The sequence below is a fragment of the Otolemur garnettii genome, unplaced genomic scaffold (genome assembly GCF_000181295.1).
Source record: "Otolemur garnettii isolate 467f Iridium unplaced genomic scaffold, OtoGar3 scaffold00004, whole genome shotgun sequence".
NCBI classification, from domain to species: Eukaryota; Metazoa; Chordata; class Mammalia; order Primates; family Galagidae; genus Otolemur; species Otolemur garnettii.
In genome coordinates this window covers 1,302,983-1,323,979 of record NW_003852399.1, presented here as the reverse complement: position 1 = coordinate 1,323,979, position 20,997 = coordinate 1,302,983, and the positions used below count along the sequence as shown (strand labels likewise).

Sequence of the window (20,997 nt, the reverse complement as noted above, 5' to 3'; positions counted from 1 at the left end):
ACCTGCCACCTTAGGTGTATGTGGCTGGTGCCTTAGCCACTTAAGCCACAGGAGCCGAGCCATTGTCTCTGATTTTATTTGGGTCTTCTCTCTCTCTCTTTTTTTTTATTCTAACAAAAGGTTTCTCAATTTTGCATAACTTTTCAAAAAACAACTTTTCATTTTGTCGATCTTTATTTTATTTTATTTATTTATTCATTTATTTTGTAGAGACAGAGTCTCACTTTATTGCCCTCAGTAGAGTGCCATGGCGTCACATAGGTCACAGCAACCTCTAACTCCTGGGCTCCCTTCCAAGTAGCTGGGAGTACAGGTGCCTGCCACAACACCCATTAGTCTCTTGTTGGATTAATATTTTGAAATATTAATCCAATGAGGATTAAAATATTTAAAAATATTAATTTTTTTTGTTGCAGTTTGGCCGGAGCTGGGCTTGAACCTGCCACCCTCGGTATATGGGGCCGGCACCTTACCCACTGAGCCACAGGCGCTGCCTAATCTTCTTTATTTTTTTCTTTCTATTTAATTTTTTCCCGATCTTTTAAATTTCCTTCTACTAATTTGGGGTTTGGTTTATTCTTACTTTTTAGTTCCTCAAAGTGTAACATTATATTTATTTGAAATTTTTCTTTTTTGACATAGAAATTTATTGCCGTAAACCTCCCTCTTGGAACTGCCTTTGCTCTGTCCCATAGGTTGTATCTTCATCTTTCAAGGGTCAGCTCAAATGTAGCCTCACCCAGAATCCTCTGTAATCCATCCCTTTTTCCCTGAAGCAATTGTTTCTACATTTGAACTCCCGAAAAGCTTAATGGTGCTAGATATTCTCTACATTGCATTAGAGCTACAATTTATCTTCCTTCTTAGACTTTACACTTCCACAGGGTATGATCCATATTATCGTCACATCTCTAGGGCCCGTGTCTGGCACACTTTGGGTACTCAGTACACATTTATAAGCATAATTCTTGGTGTAAGTTAGGAGGACTATTATTCTTTTCTTATTTCTCTGAGACAGAGTCTTGTTCTGTCGCCCAGTTTAGAGTGCAGTGGTGCAATCACAGCTCACTGCAGCCTCCAAGGGAGGATTCTTTTTTAATATCTGGTTTTCAGTAAAGCAAAAAACCCACAGGTCTCCCATATTGGTAAAATTGAATCTCTGCAATTTCAAAGATAAAAACCAGACCTATAAGATGGATTAAAAAATTATCTTGACACTGCACTGCTGGTGGGAATGCAAACTAATATATTCCTTTTGGAAAGATGTTTGGAGATCTCTTAGGGATCTAAAAATAGACCTGCCATTTGATCCTTCAATTCTTCTACTAGGTATATATATCCAGAAGATCAAAAATCACTTTATAACAAAGATACTCGCACCAGAATGTTTATTGCAGCCCAATTCATAACTGCTAAGTCATAGAAGCCCAAGTGCCTATCAACCCATGAATGGATTAATAAATTGTGGTACATGTACACCATGGACTATTATGCAGCCTTAAAAAAAGATGGAGACTTTACTTCTTTTATGTTTACGTAGATGGAGCTGGAACATACTCTTCTTAGTAAAATATCTCAAGAGTGGAAGAAAAAATATCCAATCTACTCAGCCCTACTATGAAACCAATATATAAGCACCCACACTTCCATATGAAAGCTATAACCCAACTACAACCCAAGACGAAGGGGAAAGAGGAGGGGGACGGGAGAGGAGAGGATGGATGGAGGGAGAGTAATTGGTAGGACCACACCTATGGTGCATTTTACAAGGGTACACGTGAAATCTACTAAGTGTAGAATATAAATGTCTTAACACAATAACTAAGTGAATGTGGTGAAGGCTATGTTAACCAGTTTGATGAAAGTATTTCAAATTGTATATAAAACCAGCACACTGTACCCCATGACTGCATTAATGTACACAGCTATGATTTAATAAAAAACTTATCTTGACAGTTTTTGAAAAACTTATCTGTAGAAGTATAATTTACATATTCCAATATCCCATACAGGAGGGGTACTGACAGAAGTTGTACCTATAGAACTCTGGACAAAATAAACAAAAATTTTATCAGGAGTTTCTAACAGGTTTTTAAAAAACTATGTTAATTAACAAAAATTATATCTATTTATCATATGCAACATATTTTAAAAAATTGGACCTCTGAGGCCATTGGTTCTGCACCTGTAGATTCAAACAACCTCTGACTGAAAATATTCAGGGGCTCAGCGCTCATAGCTCAGTGGTTAGGGCACCAACCACCTACACTGAGGTTGGCGGGTTTGAACCTACCCAGGCCTGCTAAAACAACAAGGACAACTGTAACAAAAAAGTAGCTGGGTGTTGTGGCAGGTGCCTATAGTCCCAGCTTTGTGGGGCTAAGGCAAAAGAATAGCTCAAGTCCAAGAGTTTGAGGTTGTTGTGAGCTGTGATGCCACAGCACTCTATTGAAAGTAACATAGTGAGAGTCTGTCTCAAAAAAAAAAAAAAAGATAAGATTCAGGAGAAAATAAGACTATGAAAAAATAATTCAAGAGGGCTGGATGGCACATGGCTCATACCTATAATCCTAGCTCTCTAGGAGGCTGAAGCAAGAGGACTGTTTAAGGCAGCGATTTTCAACCTGTGGGTCGCAACCCCTTTGTAACAATGAAAATACATCACGGCATTAGGAAGGTTGAGAACAACTGGTTTATGGTCAGGAGTTTGTGACCAGCCTAAACAACACCCCATCTCTGTGCAAAACAAATAAACAAAAAACAGAAAACTGAGTCAGGCGTGGTGGCCCCCAGGCCTGTAGTTGCCAGCGAGGCAGGAGGATTGCTTGAGCTCAGGTGTTTGAGGTTGCTGTGAACTAGGCTCATGGCACTTTAGTCTGGGCAACAGAGTGAGACTCTCTCAAACAAACAAAAAATCAGCAATAAAATAATACAATTAAATGCATTTACATAGTATTAGGTATTACAAGTAATCTAGAGAGGACAGAATGTCAGGAGAGAATGAGTACAGACTATATGCAAATGTTAACATTAAGTCATTTATATGAGGAACTTGAGCATCCTCGGAATTTGGTATGGGGTGGGAGGACTACCCCATAGTAGCTGCGGAAAAGTTAAATCAAGCTAATTAACATAAACATTAGCTCACAGATATACATCATTATTTCTGTAGTGAGAACACTTAAAATCTACTCACAGCAATTTTCAAGAACACAATAAAGATGCTAAGTTGGAGGACAGATCTCTTGAACCATTCCTCCTATCTAACTGATCGAAGGGTTTTCACAGTATAGAGCTTAAAAGAGCAGAAAGCTTATGCTAATTACTTGGAAAAGTAGGTAAATTCACAATACTGTGTATTTATATGGATAAGGACTCTGGGGTAGAAGGAAGGCGCATCTCGGTATTCAGATGGGGAAAAAGGTGTACAATGGAGTGTCCTGGGATACCACAATAGGTCTGCAGGACTGCGTGCGACAGGGGGTGCCTGTGTATAATACAGTACTATGCTTCTCTGTAGGCTGATTTCTAGACAGGAAACAAACCGTTCATTTGTCCTTCCCTCTTCTTCTATGACAGTGATTAAGAGAAAAGTACTGGGATTCAAGGGGCCAGTGCACCTTGGCCTGGCTTAGGTGATTCACATACAATGTTTTGAAAAGAACTTGGGGAAAATGATTTTTAAAAGCCCCCAAAACAAAGCAAAACAAAAAAACACCTGAAAATAAGACCCAAATGGAGAATGATCTCTGACAGTCTGTGAGAAGCTTTAACGTCAACCCACATACCTATCTGTCTTCCTATGAGATAAAAACCCCAGGAACCTGTACAGTCACCAATGTGAATGTTGCTGCTGACAGGAAAGTAACTCCCAAGTGAGTCAGAATCATTGAACGGGGCGTGCCATAATGGTAGGCCAGTGGATGTCCTCTGTCTTTCACTCCTCTGTCTGTCCTCACTACTGCCACAGACCTCCAGGGGAAGTTGAAGGAATGTATAAAATGCTTACACAGCTGTGTCTGGGTGTAATTTTTGCTGCAAAAATGTCATAGAAAGATTTTCAGCAAATCAATTGTCCTATACCTAGGACATCTGGTTTAGTTTTCTGAGTGCTTCTTCCTTGCTCTGGCCATCTGTTTCTGGAATTCACTTTTACAGATTCTGCCTGTTGTTTATGCATTCAGTAAGCACTGATCTACCCTCTGTGCCATAGATACAAGGATAGCTCATTCACAGCCCTAGCCCTGGAGGAGTCCTGCCTGGTAGCCGGGAGAATGCAATGAAGACTCCATGACCTTCTCTTTGAAGCTGTAAGCAGCACCTCTCCATCCTGTTCCTCCGGAAGCAACATCACTGGCCCCTGTGGCACATTCTACTGTTCCGTCTCCCCCTGCAGTGCCAGCTCTGAGAGGCGGAGCCACTTCTCCACTCTTCTCTACATTCCCAGTGCCTGGAATATTTGTTGAACTGAATATATGTAGTAGGTCAAATCCCCATTTACTGAATGCTCACTATGCACCTGTCAGTTCATAGACATTATCTCATGTTGTTTAAGCAATAACCCAGCAAGACACAGACTCAAATCTTTCCTTTTCAGTTGAAGACCCTGAAAATTGGCAAAATCAGCTTAATGTTAGGACAAGATGAGTATAGGGGCAGGACTGGCCCTAATGGGGAAGAAACCACAATCTCTTCTCTGGAGGCGGGCAAGGGAAAGAAGGCTTCTTACAAAGAACAGTGTTGTTTGAAAGGCTTCCCAGGAGTCTGCAGCTGACCAGCGACCTCTAGTCTTGTTTGACACAGACTGATGTGCCTTAGCTTATTACTCTGAAACTACTGTATATTCTTTTATTGCTGAAGATATTTAGTTTCTTCACCTAAACTAACAGCAAGTGTAACATCCAACTGGATATATGCTGTGGTACCATGCCTTCACCAATAAGCATCTACTGAGGCTCTCTAAATGTCAGGCATTGCACTGCTTTCATGTACATCTGCTAGTTTATCAGTCCAAGGTTAAATAAGATAGGAAGCAGGAAGTCTGCATGATAGCAAAAGTGCATGAATGTAAAATTAATATTTGGAGGTATTCACGTGGTATTCAGAGAGGGCTATATGATGCCTGATTCTAGGGGCTTGATTTCAAATGAAGGGAGCGAACTGTAATTAGCATCAGTTGTTGATATTTTTAAAAGCTTAAATAGTTCTTAAGTTAAATAAGCTCCTTGAGATTGAATTTATTACTCATTTGTTTAACAAAGCCTTTCTTTAAGGTACCTACCAAGTGCTAGGTCTTAGCAGCTGTTAATTTAGCAGACTTCTGGTCCCTATTTCCCAACCTCTCTTATATAAGCAGAAGAGTGTAGTGGCATCAATACAAGCAGTGGTATCCCCTATGAAGCACAAAGCACCAGGCACTGAGCTAAATGCTTCATATACTTCTCGTTTAACCCGACGACAATCTCACGTGAGTGACCATATGCCAGGTATAACCTTTTGTTGCTGCTATATAAAAGGTATGAAATTTTGCAATGGGAGAAAGCCACAGTTATATAGCTTAAATTAAAAAAGACAGTTAATTCATACAAACCATCATGAACAAGGAGTATCTGGTTTCAAATACCTGTTCTGTGAGACAGATACTGGAGCATTGTGTTGTCCACCACATTCTTCCACAGTATAGAAACATCTAGAGAGTTACAGCTTACCAGTCCTAACAGAAATCTCCTCTAGCAGTGTCAGGCATTGCATTTTATAAAATGCTTTCTCCAAATATTGTCTCATTAGATTCTGATGATAATTCCACAAAGGCAGGCAAAACAGGTATGAATCATCTTCTTCAACATGGAAAAGGAGAAACCAGAAGATCTGGTCTAACAAGTCTTAAGGCCTGCTTTGATCTTCTACCCTACTTTAGCTACTACATGACTTCAAGTAAGTTCCTTGATGCTTCCTGGGCTCAGTTTCTTTACCTGTACAATGGGTACAGATTGTGTTAATTTTTTAGCAACCTAGCTCTAAAAAAATCCACGTTCTATGACATTATCTTAATTTAAAGATTGAAAAAGAAACTAATCTTGGTAAGCCTCAAGAATCTGGTCTTAATAAACATGGAGCAAGGGGGGAGCAGAAGGAAGCTGCTGATCATGAATGAGAAATTTCTTCACACCTCAATTAATTTTATAGATTTAATCTCTCTGGACTCTGTATATCTGAAGAAGGGTTCAGCAGAAAAATGTTTCTTTATGTGGCTTAAGGATGGTGAATTTGGGATTCTGAATCATGGAGTTCTTCTGAGACTCTGCCTGGAGCACTGCTTAAGCACAAGGGAGCTCTGCTTGACGGTAATTTAGGTCAAACTTCCTTGAATTTTGATGAGGCAGCTGGAGTTTCTTGAAAATATTCCTCCACTGGATTCAGAGTAATTCTTTATACCCTTTCCTTTTGTATTCCTCTTACTTGTGCGGACTTTATCATGACTGCCTGTTTCTGCCCATCATCCTTCAAACCCCCCAATTCACAGTTGTAGAAATGACTTCTGCTGCAGACAGAGACCTCTCTGCTTTACTTGCCATGGAGAACGAGCAACCCAAACAACAGATTTGGGACACCCTGATTTTTATGAAAATAGTTTGATCAGTTCAACAGAAGAGAATGAAAAAAAGGTAGAGGCCACAAAACAGAGAAGAATTATCTGGGCACACAGCATCAGCTGATTTTTAACAATGTCTTTTAAGAACCCCATTCTAAATATTATCAGTTTTCCAAACATTAAGGATACGTGAGCTCAGCTAGCTATAGGACAGCTCATGTTTCAAGTCCCTTAAAAAAGTCACAAGAAAGCCACATACCTCATGTCTCACCAGCAGTCAGGCCCAATCTCTGAATCAGATAGTCTTGCTATGAATGGCCATGGAAAACCCCTTTAGTAGGGTGGCTTTCTGTTTACAATTATACGATTTTTGGGGGGGAAACGGATAAGCACACACTATCCTTAGTGGACCATGGCTGCTATAGCTAAACCTTCTGGGTCTTTAGTAAAGAGCTGGTAAGAATTTATACAAGGTAGGATAGATGTGCTTGGCATTGAATCTGATAGTGTACTTTAGGGCTTTCTGTGTCCTACTATGATAAAATTACAGAAGATGGTAGATGGAGGAGAGGGGGCTCCTGGCTCCCAGCATCACTCTGTCCTATATATCATTTTAAGGATTCTCAGCAACCTGGAGTCTCTGCGAACAGGTATGCATAGGCCACGCCTGTCTACATAGCTAATCCCTACTGTGTAGGTAACTATTATTAGGTAATATGGAATCTTTCAGAGTTGCTACTTCCATTATTAATTGCGCTTGGTCTGGAGGTTTTTCATGGTCCTCTGTAGGTACAGAAAGAGAATCTCTACTCTTGTCACACTGCCACCCTGCTGCCTTTACCTAGAGGGAAGTGGCAATGCAGTGCTCTTACACTATAGATCTGTAGGTTGCTAAGTATTTTAAAACATTCTAGTACAATGTATGGAATGGTAAGAAAACACCAGCAGGTCAAACCTTGGGCTTATAGGCCCTATTGCTGTTATGACTGTTGGTTATCTTTAACAAAAACTCTCATGCCAAAGCCTTATTTTAACTTTTCTCTATTACTTTATGATCTATGAGGCCATTTGGGGTCTTTCTAAGAACACAGCTCCCATTTATAACACTATTTCAATAGAGAATAAGCTCTGAAAAAAACACTGTTTTGAATAAAGCTCACATTTCCCAGAAAATAGCCCCAGTGTGATTCAAATAGGCATGGCATTGTGTACTAGGATGGCCCTGAAACCTGCGGCAGCATGAGCCGAGCACACAGGCAGAATCCTGTCTTGGGATTTACTGGTACAAATTAAACTTAAACCCAACTCTGGGGACCTCTCAATTATCCCTCTCCCCAGCTGGGGCAACGCAGTGATGGTGGCATTTCTCTGCCTAAATTTGTCTCTGTACACATGAGCACACGTGCTGACCTCTTGAGCTGGGCATACTGTGGACTTGGGGCAGAGGATAGGCGCTTTCTTGCTGCAGAACAGGGTGTTGGACCATTAGCCTGAGGTGCTAGTCCCATGGAAGTATATGACAACACACAGCGTGATCAACCCTCCTCTGGGTGAGATTCCTTTCCATGTAGTATCACTTAGAAAAACAACCGTCCTCAGAGAGTATGGGTGAGGAGTGTGGACTCTGGTCACACAGAACCTGAGTTAGAACCCCAAGAAGCTGAGAACTTTAGGCTGATTCCTCAGCATTTCTGAAGCTCAGCCCCCTCACCTGCATGGTGCCAGTAACTGTAGTACTCACCTCCTTCTGAGACCATAAATGAGAAGGAGCTGGCCTCGGACCCATCATAATGCAAGTGTTCTTAACTACTAACTACCACCACCACCATTAGCATCTTCAAAAGAGAGGCATTTAGTGTAGCAAAAATTAACTTTTCAAAGAATCAAAATGCTACCCCATATTATCAAGAGCACAGGTCTGCAGCCACGTGCACCTCAGATTGATCTCAACTCTACCAGCTGTGTGACCCTGGGGAAGTCTCTCTACCTCTTGAGACTGTGAAATGGGCACAAAGGCACAATCCTCATAGGATTATCATGAGGCGAACACAAGATAACGCAGGAAGAGTACCCACACACTGACCTGTTCTGCTGCTGGTGCCTGGCAAGTTGCAGGGTCCCTAGTTCAAGCTGCCCCTCACAACACATTCCATACTCTGCCCTTCAAATGTGGCAATTCTTAGCTCAAAGCTGGGCAGACTGCCAGGTGTAAGGACAGAGTTACAAAGCCCTTCTCAGAGCCCTACCTTTCCCGGCGTTTCTGGGAGGCAAAGGAGGAGCTTCTGTGGTTGGTGATGTGGGTGAGTCTGTGCTTGTGGAGACGAAGATCTGGTTGGTGAAGGCCCCGTAGGAGAGCCGCTGTTTGTCCCTTGGAGTGCTGAATCCTGGCAGTGCCAGCTTGTCCTGGGGGGAGATGCTGGAGGAGTGGCAGAAGCTCTGAGGTCTGGGTGAGCGTTCTTTCTTGATAGGGCTTGGCTGGCAGATGAAATAACAGTGGGTGAGATAATAATAAAGATACTCTTCGGGCTCACTGAGGACCTCTGCAAGGTGGGCTCAGGTGATAATCTGGGTTTCTGTGCCTCTCTGCACTTTAGAAGGCCAGCCACGAAACCTCACAGTGACAACACGGTATGAGAGAAAGATCTAGCTACTGTACTTGTGCTTCTCATAACTCTATCAGCAGCCACCCTAGTGAAACACTGGCTGGGGATCAGCAGCAGTATTCAGAAGTGCTGCATCAGGCCACTGATTTAACTTTTGGTTAACAAATACCTCTCCTATGTAGGACACTTTCACCAACATTTGGATGGTCTATCTGCCCATCTGTAATGTGCTACATTGAGTTTTCTTCCCTGCTCAACTATTAAAGTTCTCATTCTTTACTTCATTTTACATCCTTTTAGGAAATACACTCACAGATCTGTAAATCCAATCCTAGGCCTTGTCTTATAAACCATTTTCAAAGGCCTATGAGGTGTCCCTGGTGTTTGCACTCATGGTGATGACATTAGCACACACTTAGCTGCCCAAGTTTGGAAACTCAGTGTCATCTGGAAGCTTCAGTTTCTTCACTGACAGCCTAGAAACATCCCTTCAAGCCCACTCCTAGTGCAGGTGCTCACCAGCTCCCACTACGGCACTAGTATCCAAATGGCCCCCAACTCTAGTTTCTTTGCTCCAGCCCATTTTCCACCGTGTGGCCAGAGCTGGCAAAAATCTTGCTATTCTGACAATGAATCTCTGTTGGCTTCTGACTGCTTGTATAAAAACCAAAAGGCCAAATCTGGCCCAGAAAGTCCTCCCAGACTCTGCAGGGCAACTGCCCATCTCTCCCCACCCAGCCAGGTGAGTGAACCTCACGCACGGAGCTCTTCACCATTTCTCAGACACCCAGGCTCTATCACGACCTCTGCCTTGGCATGCTACGTTCTCCCTCCCTGGAATGACACATTTCTCCTCACTTTGCCTGGCAAGCTCCAACCTATCTATCCTCAGAAACCCATCTCCAATGTTACTTCCTTGCCTGGTCCTCTGAATATCTTTCAGTAATTCCCCCAAACTTTTATAAAGATTATTAGCAGGCTGTCAAATAATTTATCTCCTCTTCAGTGATTAATGCCTTTAGATCCTCTTTCTCTGCTGGTCTTTTTTTTTTTTTTTTTTAAACTTTCTTTACATCCTGTTTAGCACAGGGGAAATGTCTAGTACATATCCAATAAATAAATACATACATGAACTTAGATAGCTAAGATCTTTAAGAAAGACCCAAGAAGAATTAGGTTTAGGGCGGTGCCTCTGGCTCAGTGGGTAGGGTGCCGTCCCCATATACCGAGGGTGGTGGGTTTGAACCTGGCCCCCGCCAAACTGCAACAACAACAACAACAAAAAAGCCAGGCATTGTGGTGGGCGCCTGTAGTCCCAGCTACTTGGGAGGCTGAGACAAGAGAATGGTCTAAGCCTAGGAGCTGGAGGTTGTTGTGAGCTGTAATGCCACAGCACTCTACTAAGGGCAACAAAGTGAGACTCTGTTTCTAAAAAAAAAGAACTAGGTCTAATCACATGGGCTGCCTTAACTAGCTATAAGACATTAGACAAGTTCTAAATTCCATTTGTGTCTAAGTTTTCTTCTCCACAAAATGGGGATAATAACAATGCCCCTAACGGGCTCTTGGTACAGATGGTCTGAGATAATGTAAGTGTTCAACTCTGCCTAATACACATGTAGGTACAGTCTCAGGTGTTTAATGACAGGGATTCTGAGAAACGTGCTGCTCAGTGATTTCATCCTTTTGTTAACATTGTAGAAGTGTGCTTAGACAATCCTAGATGGTGCAGTCTACTAAACACATCCAGGCTACACGGTGTGGCCCATCACTCCCAGGCCACAAACCTGTGCAGCACATTACTAGACTGAATATTATAGGCACCTGGATAACAATAGTTAGGTATTATGTATCTCAACATAGAACAGGTATAATAAAAATATGGTGAAAAAGATTAAAAAAAAAAACCCACTATATCTTCACAGGGTACTTACCAATAATGGAGCTCATAGGACTAGAAGGTGCTCTGGGTGAGTCAGTGAGTGAGTAATGAGATGGCTGGACATTACTGCACACTTGTATGTGACATAAGTGCAGTAGCTCGTTTACGCGAGTCCCACCGTAAACACGTGGGTAATGTGCTGCACGACAGCACTGTGACAGCTATGGCATCACTAGGTGACAAGAATTTTTCAGCTCCATTGTAATCTCATGGGACTACTCTTATACATGTAGTCCACTGTTGACTGAAGTGTCATTTTGCTATAATTGTACTAAATGAATGACAACTGTTATTATTTATTAATTAGCTATTTTGAAGGCTATTTTTACATGTTAACTTGACTAGGCCTTGGTGTCCTAATGTTTCAGTCAAACACTAATCTAGATGCTGCTGTAATGGTATTGGTTAGAAGTAATGACCATGTCAATCACATTTTGAGTAAAGGGGATTGCCCTCCATAATGTGGATAAGCCTCACCTGATCAGCTCAGTGATCAGCTAAAGAGAAATGACTGAGATCCCCAAAGAGGAAGGACCACTGCCTCCAGACTGCCGTTTTAGCCTCAAAACTGCAACCTCAACCCCTGCTAGGACTTCCAGTCTGCTGGACTCCCCTGTGGACTCTGGACTTGCCAACATATTCAACTGTGTGAGTAAATTCCTTGGAAAAACATGTTTCCCCCTTCCAATCCCTACTGGTTGTTTCTTTGGAAAACCTTAACTAAATATTACTGTTAAGTGCCACCCCAAAAGATCAAAGACTGGGCAATAAATACAGCGTTGGTATATTGGATTATAAGACCAATCAATCTCACAAAAAATGCATGTTGTCCATACGAAATAGAAAAACTGGGAGAAGTGCTGAGGAATTTGGGGACATAATTTACACTCACTTTGTCATCCAGATCATCGTCACTTTCATCCATTTCTTCCTGTCGAAGGTTCCATTCATACTCTACATGGACATGTGGATTGAACTTCCCAGATTTAGCTTGGGAAAGCTGAAGAAACAGCAAATGCATACCATTCTAATTAAAATGCTAAAACAGGCTTGGCACCTGTAGCTCAAGCAGCTAAGGTGCCAGCCACATACACCAGAGCTGGTGGGTTCAAATCCAGCCTGGATCCACCAAACAACAATGATAACAATAACCAAAAAATAGCCGGGCGTTGTGGCAGGTGCCTGTAGTCTCCGCTACTTGGGAGGCTGAGGCAAGAGGATCGCTTAAAACCAAGTTTGAGGTTGCTGTGAGCTGTGATGTCACGGTACTCTACCCAGGGTGACAGCTTGAGACTCTGTCTCAAAAAAAAAAAGCCAAAACATCCTAATATTATAAAAACACTGAGAAAATCCTACCTTATTTTCTGATTTTAAATGATCAGGAGCTGTATTACAGGGAAAACTGATAGACAAGCTAGATTCCTACGCAACAAGCTTGAGAGGAATTGCAAAGAATTATAGGAAGATCCTTCTTTAGTTTGAGAATTTGACTTCTTTGCAAAATTAAAAGCTTCCTTAAAATTATCAAATGGGCTTCAAAACTTCAAATTCCTAGCTGAAAGGCAAAATCAGCCTGAGAAGTGTAAGAGGTAGGCTTTTAATGTCCCAGTCCAATCTGTGGTCCCTTTTCTTATTTACAAAATGGGGGCAGGGATAACTGTCTCAAAGGACTTTTTAAGAATATAAAAGTACGATCTCTGGGTCTGGAACTGGTACTTAGCAGAAACTCAAGAGAATCATGCTACTGTGAATGTGCAGGATTAAAGAAAGAACTAGAAGGGTCAAAACAGTGAGTGTGCACAGAAGGCTGGGGACGGTCTGGGAGGGTAGAACATTTAAAGTCTTAAAAGTCGCTACATTCTGGGCTTTACTTGCCCAGTTTTTGGAAGTAGATTCCCAAGCAATTTTTTACTGTTAAGGTGCAGAGAAAGTATGACCTCCATCCATAAGCCTATCTGATAACAATACCTTTCAAATGCCTTTCAGTTCCATGTCAAAACTGCACTCAAATGTGGATGACAAAGTTTACCACTTTTTAAAATGTAGTGTAGTCCTTCCATGAAAAAAGAATCTTGTTTAATCTTCAATTTCAGTTTTTTTTGAACGGCATTTTAAGGCAATGGATATCTAATAAATTGTTTACTTCTACTTTTGCTTACCAGATCTTCACACTGGGTAGCTTTTAACCTCTTTGCTATGTCCAGGGCAGTTTCCCCAGCCTGGTTAACTGAAATAGACAAAAAACAAATTTCTATAATTATGTAGGGTACACCTTAAGTGACAGAGAACCATAAATAAGTTACAATGTAACATGCAAGTCTCGGCTTTAACTGAAGAACAACAAATGCTCTTACTCTAAAGAGACGCTTGGCCACACTCTTACCGATATCCACAGTGGGCTTGCTCCTGAGAAGCAGCTTCAAACACTCAGGTTTACTGTACATACTACAGTAGTGTAGAACCGTATTTCCCAGAGCTGTCTGCTTATCCAGGTTCCCACTGAAAAATTATAATATCATTACAAAAAATGACTTACTATAGGCATTCGTTTCTGTGGTAGCAACTGAGTCAAACTTGAAATCTACTTATCAACAGAGAACATTACACCTAAATTTATTTTAACATTACACCTAAATTTATAAGCAATATAATGACAATAACCAGCTATTTACTGAGTGTCCACTATGGGCAGTATCTTAGCATTAACATGTATTCATTTATTTAACCTTTACAACTATCTGATGAGGTAAGTACTATTAATAACCTTCATTTTACTCATGAAAACACAGACAGGCAGAAGTGCTTGCATTTAAGATTATCAAGACAGGGATGATGAAGCTGGGATATGAACACAGGCAGACCACCTTTGGAGCCAATGCTCTTCACCACTGTGTTATATGTAGTATTACCGCTAAGGAAGAGGTCTGAACACATACAATCTGGCTTGTGTTACGGTGCCATTCTTCACATGTGGGTTTAAATCCCCTTACTGTTTTGACCACTCTCCTTTGGATAAGCTCTGCTTCCTCCTTATCAGTTCAGCAAGTCCAAACTTCTCTTCAATATTATTCTAATATCAATATTTCCCAAATTTGAATCAGCTATTAATCTAGCCACACATGCTGCTCTCTTATATTAAACTTACGAACGATGAAAACTCACAAATCTGGTAGTCCTGTGCTGTTAAGTCTTCTCTTTTAACCTCTTCTAGAGCAGCAAATTTTTGGACACAGAGACAAAATTTTAAATTTATCAAGGCCAGGGGTTGGCAATCTACATTCTGTAGACTATATGTGGCTCACTGCCTATTTTTATAAAGACAGGAATAAAGTTTTACTAGCACACGGTCGTGTTCATTTGTTCACATACTGTCTGCGGCTGCTTTCACACTACAATGGCGAAGGTGAATACCTGTGAGAGAGACCTCATGGCCTGCAAAGCCGAAAATATTCATTATCTGGCTTGTTGCAGAAAATACTTGCTAATTCTGGATCCTGGCCCCTGACAGGACTGGTTTGTGTTAACTTATTACACATACCCAGGTAATTCAACAGAGAGAACAAAAAACTGTACCAATTTTGTACAAGGAAGTCAACCAAATGGAGAGATGTCTGGTCTGCAGTTCGGACTGCAAGATGAAGGGCTGTCTCCCCAAGCTCCTAAAAAGACAAAAGAGGGAAGGATAAGTATTAATAGGGTGATTGTATGTCCTGTTTGCTTAGAGAAGCTTTGTTTAAATCAGTTGCCACCAAGCAATTATTAAGAGCACCCTTTTTGGCTGGGTGGAGTGGCTCACACCTATAATCTTAGCACTCTGGGAGGCCATGGCTCCTGAGATCAGGAGTTTGAGACCAGCCTAAGCAAGAGTGAGACCATATTCTCTACTAAAAATAGAAAAACTAGCTGGCATTTTGGTTGGCACCTGTAGTCCTGACTACTTGGGAGGTTGAAGCAAGAGGATTGCTAGAACCCAAGAATTTGAGGTTGCTGTGAGCTATGATGCCATAGCACTCTACCCAGGGCAACAGAATGAGACTCTTGTCTTAAAAAAAAAAAAAAAAGAAAGAAAGAAAAAAGCCTACAAAGCATAAAAAAAAAAGATCACCCCTTTCACCCCTTTTATTCTCAAATCCTCTCAAGATATGGTCTCCAATGACTTATAAGCACTTCATTATACAGTATTACTATTACATAAAAGGAGTAATCTTTTACTTCCCCCCCCTTTAAAGACAGGGTCCGGCTCTCATCCAGGTAGATTGTGGTAGACATTATCACAGCTCACTGCAACCTCCATTTCTGAGCTTGAGCAATCCTCCTAGCTCAGCCTCCTGAGTACTTGGGAGTTTAGTTGTAACCCACCAAGCCTGATTAATTTTTTTTTAAATTTTTTGTAAAGACAGACCCTTGCTATCACTCAGGGTAGTCTCGAATTCCCAGCCCTCAAGTCCTCCCGCCTTGCCCTTCCAAAGTGCTGGCATTACAGATGTAAGCTATTGCACTCGGCCTCCACGTTACTTTTTTTTTTTTAAAGACAGTCTCACCCGGTCACTTGGGCTAGAGTGTAGTTGGCATCACCATAGCTCACTGCAACCTCCAACTCCTGGGCTCAAGTGATTGTCCTATCTTAACCTCCCAAGTAGGTGGGACTACAGGCAAGCGCCACCACATGCCTGGCTAATTTTTCTATTTTTAGTAGATAGGGCCTTGCTCTTGCTCAAGCTGGTCTCAGACTCCTGACTTCAAGCAATCCTCCTGATTATAGGCATGAGCCGCTGTGCCCAGCCACACATTACTTTTTAATCCTATGATTTTAGTGAGGGCTTGCCTGTCCAGGTTCCAGCAATGGTTCCATTAGTTCTACCCCTTCTGCATAGACTTGAATTAGTGCAAGTAAATCCCTGGATTTGATGGCTTCAAGCAATTCATTCAGTTTAGCTGAGGAAGTTGAACAGGTCTTCCTCGAAAACCTATGATCTACATACTTTGCAGTGATATATTCTTTCCGCACAGTCCTAAAACAGAACAAAATAAAGATTTTTATTTTCCAAGTGCTAAAAAAGGCTTACAATTTTCTGATAATCATTTCTCTTTGAGAAGCGTTATATTAACTAAGATACACTTCTTTTCAACATTTGAACTAAGCTTTACAGCAGGTTGTTCCATAGAACAGAGACAGAACAAAGAAACTGATATACATTCACTGGTATGTGCAGGTAATGCACATATACAGTTACAAAATTAATAGGCTCACAGATCACAGCAGGTTTCTTTTCTACCTCTACCAATAATGCGAAAAATTTGCTATTTACAAATACTTCAAACCCAGGTTCATGTAAGTATATGAAGAAATGTAAAGTTACAACAATTCTGAAAGACCAATGGAAAGTTTTCAGAGTTCTGTGGAACGGAGAATATCCTTCCTGCAGAGAATGCAGTGTGGGACTGGGAAATCACGTGAATTACACCAGTGTGGGACTGGGAAACCAGTGTGGATTACATGTCTGAGTTCTGAGGGGAGAGGGGTGATACATTTTCCTTCTCTTGAGGAATCAGCTTCTTCACTTCAGTTCAAGTGGCTCTTTCTGAGCACTTGACCCATAGTACCCTAGCAATTTGAAGGCTTTCTGACATTGGGGTAACAGGAAGAATGGAAAATAGATTTGTCTAAAAATTGGGATACCAGAAACTCTAGTCCTACGGCTGATACAGACAGTTTCCCCCATCTGTCCCCTCAAGCCCAGTCCTCTTCTCATCTACCCGATTTCAGTTAATGGTACTGTCTATTTACCTCGATGCTTAGGCCAAAAACTTTGGGTGCCATCTTGACAATTTTCTTAAACATTCATATTTAAACTGATCAGCAAATCCTACTGGTTGTCCCTTCATCATATACTGAGAATTCAACTACTTTCATATCACATTCACTGCTACCATCTTCATCCGATTTACTAAGAATTCGCCTTCACCTCTCAGGGATCTGGTGTAGCAGCTTCTTTCTGACCTGTTTCCATCTCCCCTCCACTGTCCATACAGTCCGTCCTTCACACAGCACCTACAGCTGAGTTTCCCAACCTTAGCCCTACGTTTTGGGCTGGATAATTCTTTGTTGTGGACAGCAGTCCTACCTATGCACTGTAGGATAAAGGAGGATTACCAGCCTCCTTGACCGCTACCTACTGGGTGCCAGTATTATCTTTCCAAGTCATGGCAATAGAATGTCTCCATACATTGCTAAGTACCCTCAGGAAGGCCAAAGTCTCCCTTAGTTAAGAATCACTGAGTTGAATGGATTCATTTAAAATATAACTCAGATCATGCCACTCCTGTTTAAAACATCTCAATCATACTTGAGAGTATGACCCATGACCTCCGAAGCCCTACATGGTCTGGCCCCATCTCCATCTGGCATGCCACCTCCTACCCCTCTCCTTCTTGCTCAGTTCCCTCCAGCCACACCTGCCTCATGAAGATCTAAGCTCAGCTGCAACTACTCAGGGGAAGGCAGTGGTGAAAAGCATGTGTACACCCCAGAAATACATTTCAAAATACTCTTTGCTCTATCTTTCCTTGATAATGAAATTAAAAGCACTGTGAACAACTAAAAAGTTTTTAAGAGGGTACAAAACCAATTACAGAATGGTAAATTAGTCAATATATTAGAAATACTTACATATCACTTGAAGGAGTAGGTTTTGGTGAGGGGCTGGGCAAATTTGCTTCCATAATATCATTAAAACTATTGTTTCCTACATTCTTGGCCAGCTGTAACAAACAAAGCACAATACTGCAAACTCTTTACTACTGGTTAAACGTTTTTTATTATTTGTTTTTGAGATTTTTAAGCATATACTTTCCCTCATTTGACTTAGAATACAAACCATCTTCTTGACAAACATTTACTGAGTATTTATTATGTGTCATGCACTGAACTTTTGAGTGTTGAAAATACAGAGATAGGAAAAACATGTTCCCTCTCCACAGGTGCTCACAGTCAAGTGGGGCCATTGGCAAGAAAATCAATGTGTACAACTACAAGGTCATAAATGCCAGAATAGAGTAGGACCTGGTTCTACCCACACACAAACCACCCAAGATTAGTTCAGATCAAGTTCCATTATGTGAATCTAGGCTAAAGACTTCGTGGACAGTAACAATTCTTCAATCAGCATTATGTCTCTTTCTTATACTGAACAAATTTACTTTCAGGAAAGAAAAGGACATACCGTGTTTCCCTGAAAATAAGACACTGTCTTATATTTATTTTTTCTCAAGAAGACATACTAGGGCTTATTTTCAGGGGATGTTTTATTTTTATTAAGTATAACACAACAATCTACATTTATCCAAATACAGTTAAGTTCTCTTCTTCTGGAACCTGAGGGGGGGAGCTGACCTTGGTGGGGCTGGCGCTAGTGATGTGTGAACTCCTTTCCCCTAGCCATTCACATGTGTGCAATAGGATGCCTGCGACCCCGGTTACCACACATGTACCCGCACAAGTGCTAAAGGCTTGGAGAAAGGAGCTGTAGCAGATAAAAGGTATTCTAGTCTTCCTTACCTCTTTGTGCCGAAATGCAGGGCGTGGCTATGCAGCATATCTGCATCACTAGGTCTTATTATTGGGGTAGGACTTATATTTAACAAATGCATAAAAATCCTGCTAGGGCTTATTTTTTGGGTAGGTCTTATTTTCAGGGAAACATAGTAAAATTAATTTATATTTAAGTACAGATTAAGATGCTGCAGGCAACAGAGGACCCAGGAAGCATTCTGTTCCTATTTTTAATACCATTCCAGAAAATTTATACCCATAGGCCTCTACTCATTCATGCAATTTTGGAATCAATGCAAAGAAATGTTCACACACGTCTTTGGGGAAAAATCTCGGATTATGGCACACAAGTGTTTAGGATTTGGAGTTTCCTATTTCTAGTTATCAAACTGAGTTTCATCAACATAAGTCAGGGAGATAGGACAAAACAATTTTTGTACCAAAGGATGTTCATGACCTTTGTATTATAAAGCTAAATAACACAACTTCACAAATTTTCTCCCTTACTACCTACAGGAGTTACAGGTTAAATAATATCTGATTTTATGATAGTAGGTAACAGGCCACTGTTCTAATTCATTTGTACTTTCACAAATTTATAAATAAAAATGTAACTGATGAAAACTCTTCAGTCATTATTTTTTAGTAAAATAAGCCACCAGGGAATGTGACCATTTCAGTTTAACTGCTATTATAGTATGAACCATATGAAAACACTAATTCATAACGAAAAAAGCAGTTTGAAAAAGTCCATCCCAAAGGAAAAGAGCCATTTTCACTGAGCTAATTACAGATATGTATAACTTACTCTTTCTTCAATATGAAATGTAACCACAAAAGTTACATTTTAAATATCTATGCAAATTTTAAAAAGCCAGGAATTAAAATTCTTTGTAATCAGCAGAAACAAAAACCCAAATAAATATTCTAAATATATTCATGATGATAAATTTTATTCTAGAGTATAGGTTACTACTTACCAAGAGTTCAGAAGTTCCTAATTTGTCTAATTCCAAAGACTGAATGCGAGAAATATGAACCCCCATTTCCCTATGGATGCCAGAACACTCTATACAAGTCAAGATACCCAAGTTGGTGGAAAGCCAGGTAGGTTCTGTGGAAAGAATGTTGAAGACAATGAAACAAACAAGATATATCATTTTAGTGTGCCAACTACAGAGGAAACTAAAACAGCTATAGTAAAAATTAAGAATTATTAGGAAGGAAAGATTTAAATAGAAGACAGGATGCTTGTGGGCTAGCCAAGAGGTGGTTACAGAAGCTACCCTTTGGCACTAAATTGCAATAAAAATTAAGCACTTTATCCTTGTGACAAGGAGAGAAGGGCTTTTCTTTCTTTCTTTTTTTTGAGACAGTCTTATTATGTCACCCTCAGTAGAGTGCTGTAGTGTTACAGCTCACAGCAACCTCAAACTCTTAAGCGAGAATCACTTAAGAGAATCTCTTGGGCTTAAGCGATTCTCTTGCCTCAGCCTCCCAAGTAGCTGAGACTACAGGTGCCCACCACAACACCCGGCTATTTTTTTGTTGCAGTTGTCATTTAGCTGTCCCAGGCTGGGTTCGAACCCGTCAGCCTTGGTGCGTGTGGCTGGCGCCGTAACCACTGTGCTATGGGGACCAAGCCACTTCACTTTTGCTTGTGGCTTCTCCATAAGCACCCCTTGGTATTGAGACAATTGTAAATATTGGATGCCAAATGTTTCAGTGACCTAAAGCTTTTTTTCTGTAACCTCCAATGCCTCCAGAACAGTGGGAGAAATCACCTCCCTGTCACCAAAATCTTCAGGGTTCTGCGTGTATTGAGTTTTGTTCTGACTGGTCAATACCTCCGCATTTACTACACGTTTGCTGTTTCCTCACACTGCAAGTCACCATTAAACATGTACATGAAAATGACAGAAAACTTGAGAATTCTCTCTGAGACGCTCATGGTAGACTGTGTAGAGATAAAGGGTATAGCACAGAACTTAGGAACACCATGTTCGCATCCCTGTTCTGACCCACTAGCTGTGTGACCCTACACAAGTCATTCAACCTCTCTGAGAACTATTTTCCTTATATATACAATGGAGATAGAGCTTCTGTAAGGATTCAAAGAGATAATGTAAGCAAAACACCTAAAATAATCCTCAGTATGGTAGAAGCACTCGATAATGTTAGTTATTGCCAATAGCTAGGTAATACAGTGCTATTTGAAAATGAAAGCTTGGGCTCGGCGCCTATAGCTCAACCGGCTAAGGCGCCAGCCACGTACACCTAAGGTGGCGGGTTCGAATCCCCAGCCCGG

At 41.0% G+C, this 20,997-nt stretch overlaps 1 protein-coding gene across 1 annotated transcript in view; it reads right to left on the bottom strand.

The window, feature by feature from the left end:
• Positions 1–20,997, bottom strand: part of ASAP1 (ArfGAP with SH3 domain, ankyrin repeat and PH domain 1) — a 345,855-nt gene that overhangs the window by 39,999 nt on the left and 284,859 nt on the right. The window contains exons 16-23 of the mRNA XM_003782341.2: positions 19,670–19,803; positions 17,808–17,899; positions 15,963–16,149; positions 14,711–14,796; positions 13,521–13,636; positions 13,297–13,364; positions 12,030–12,137; positions 8,839–9,067 (exon numbers count right to left, since the gene is read on the bottom strand). Coding sequence (XP_003782389.1) covers positions 8,839–9,067; positions 12,030–12,137; positions 13,297–13,364; positions 13,521–13,636; positions 14,711–14,796; positions 15,963–16,149; positions 17,808–17,899; positions 19,670–19,803 — 1,020 coding nt within the window. The remainder of the gene's footprint in view (positions 1–8,838; positions 9,068–12,029; positions 12,138–13,296; positions 13,365–13,520; positions 13,637–14,710; positions 14,797–15,962; positions 16,150–17,807; positions 17,900–19,669; positions 19,804–20,997) is intronic.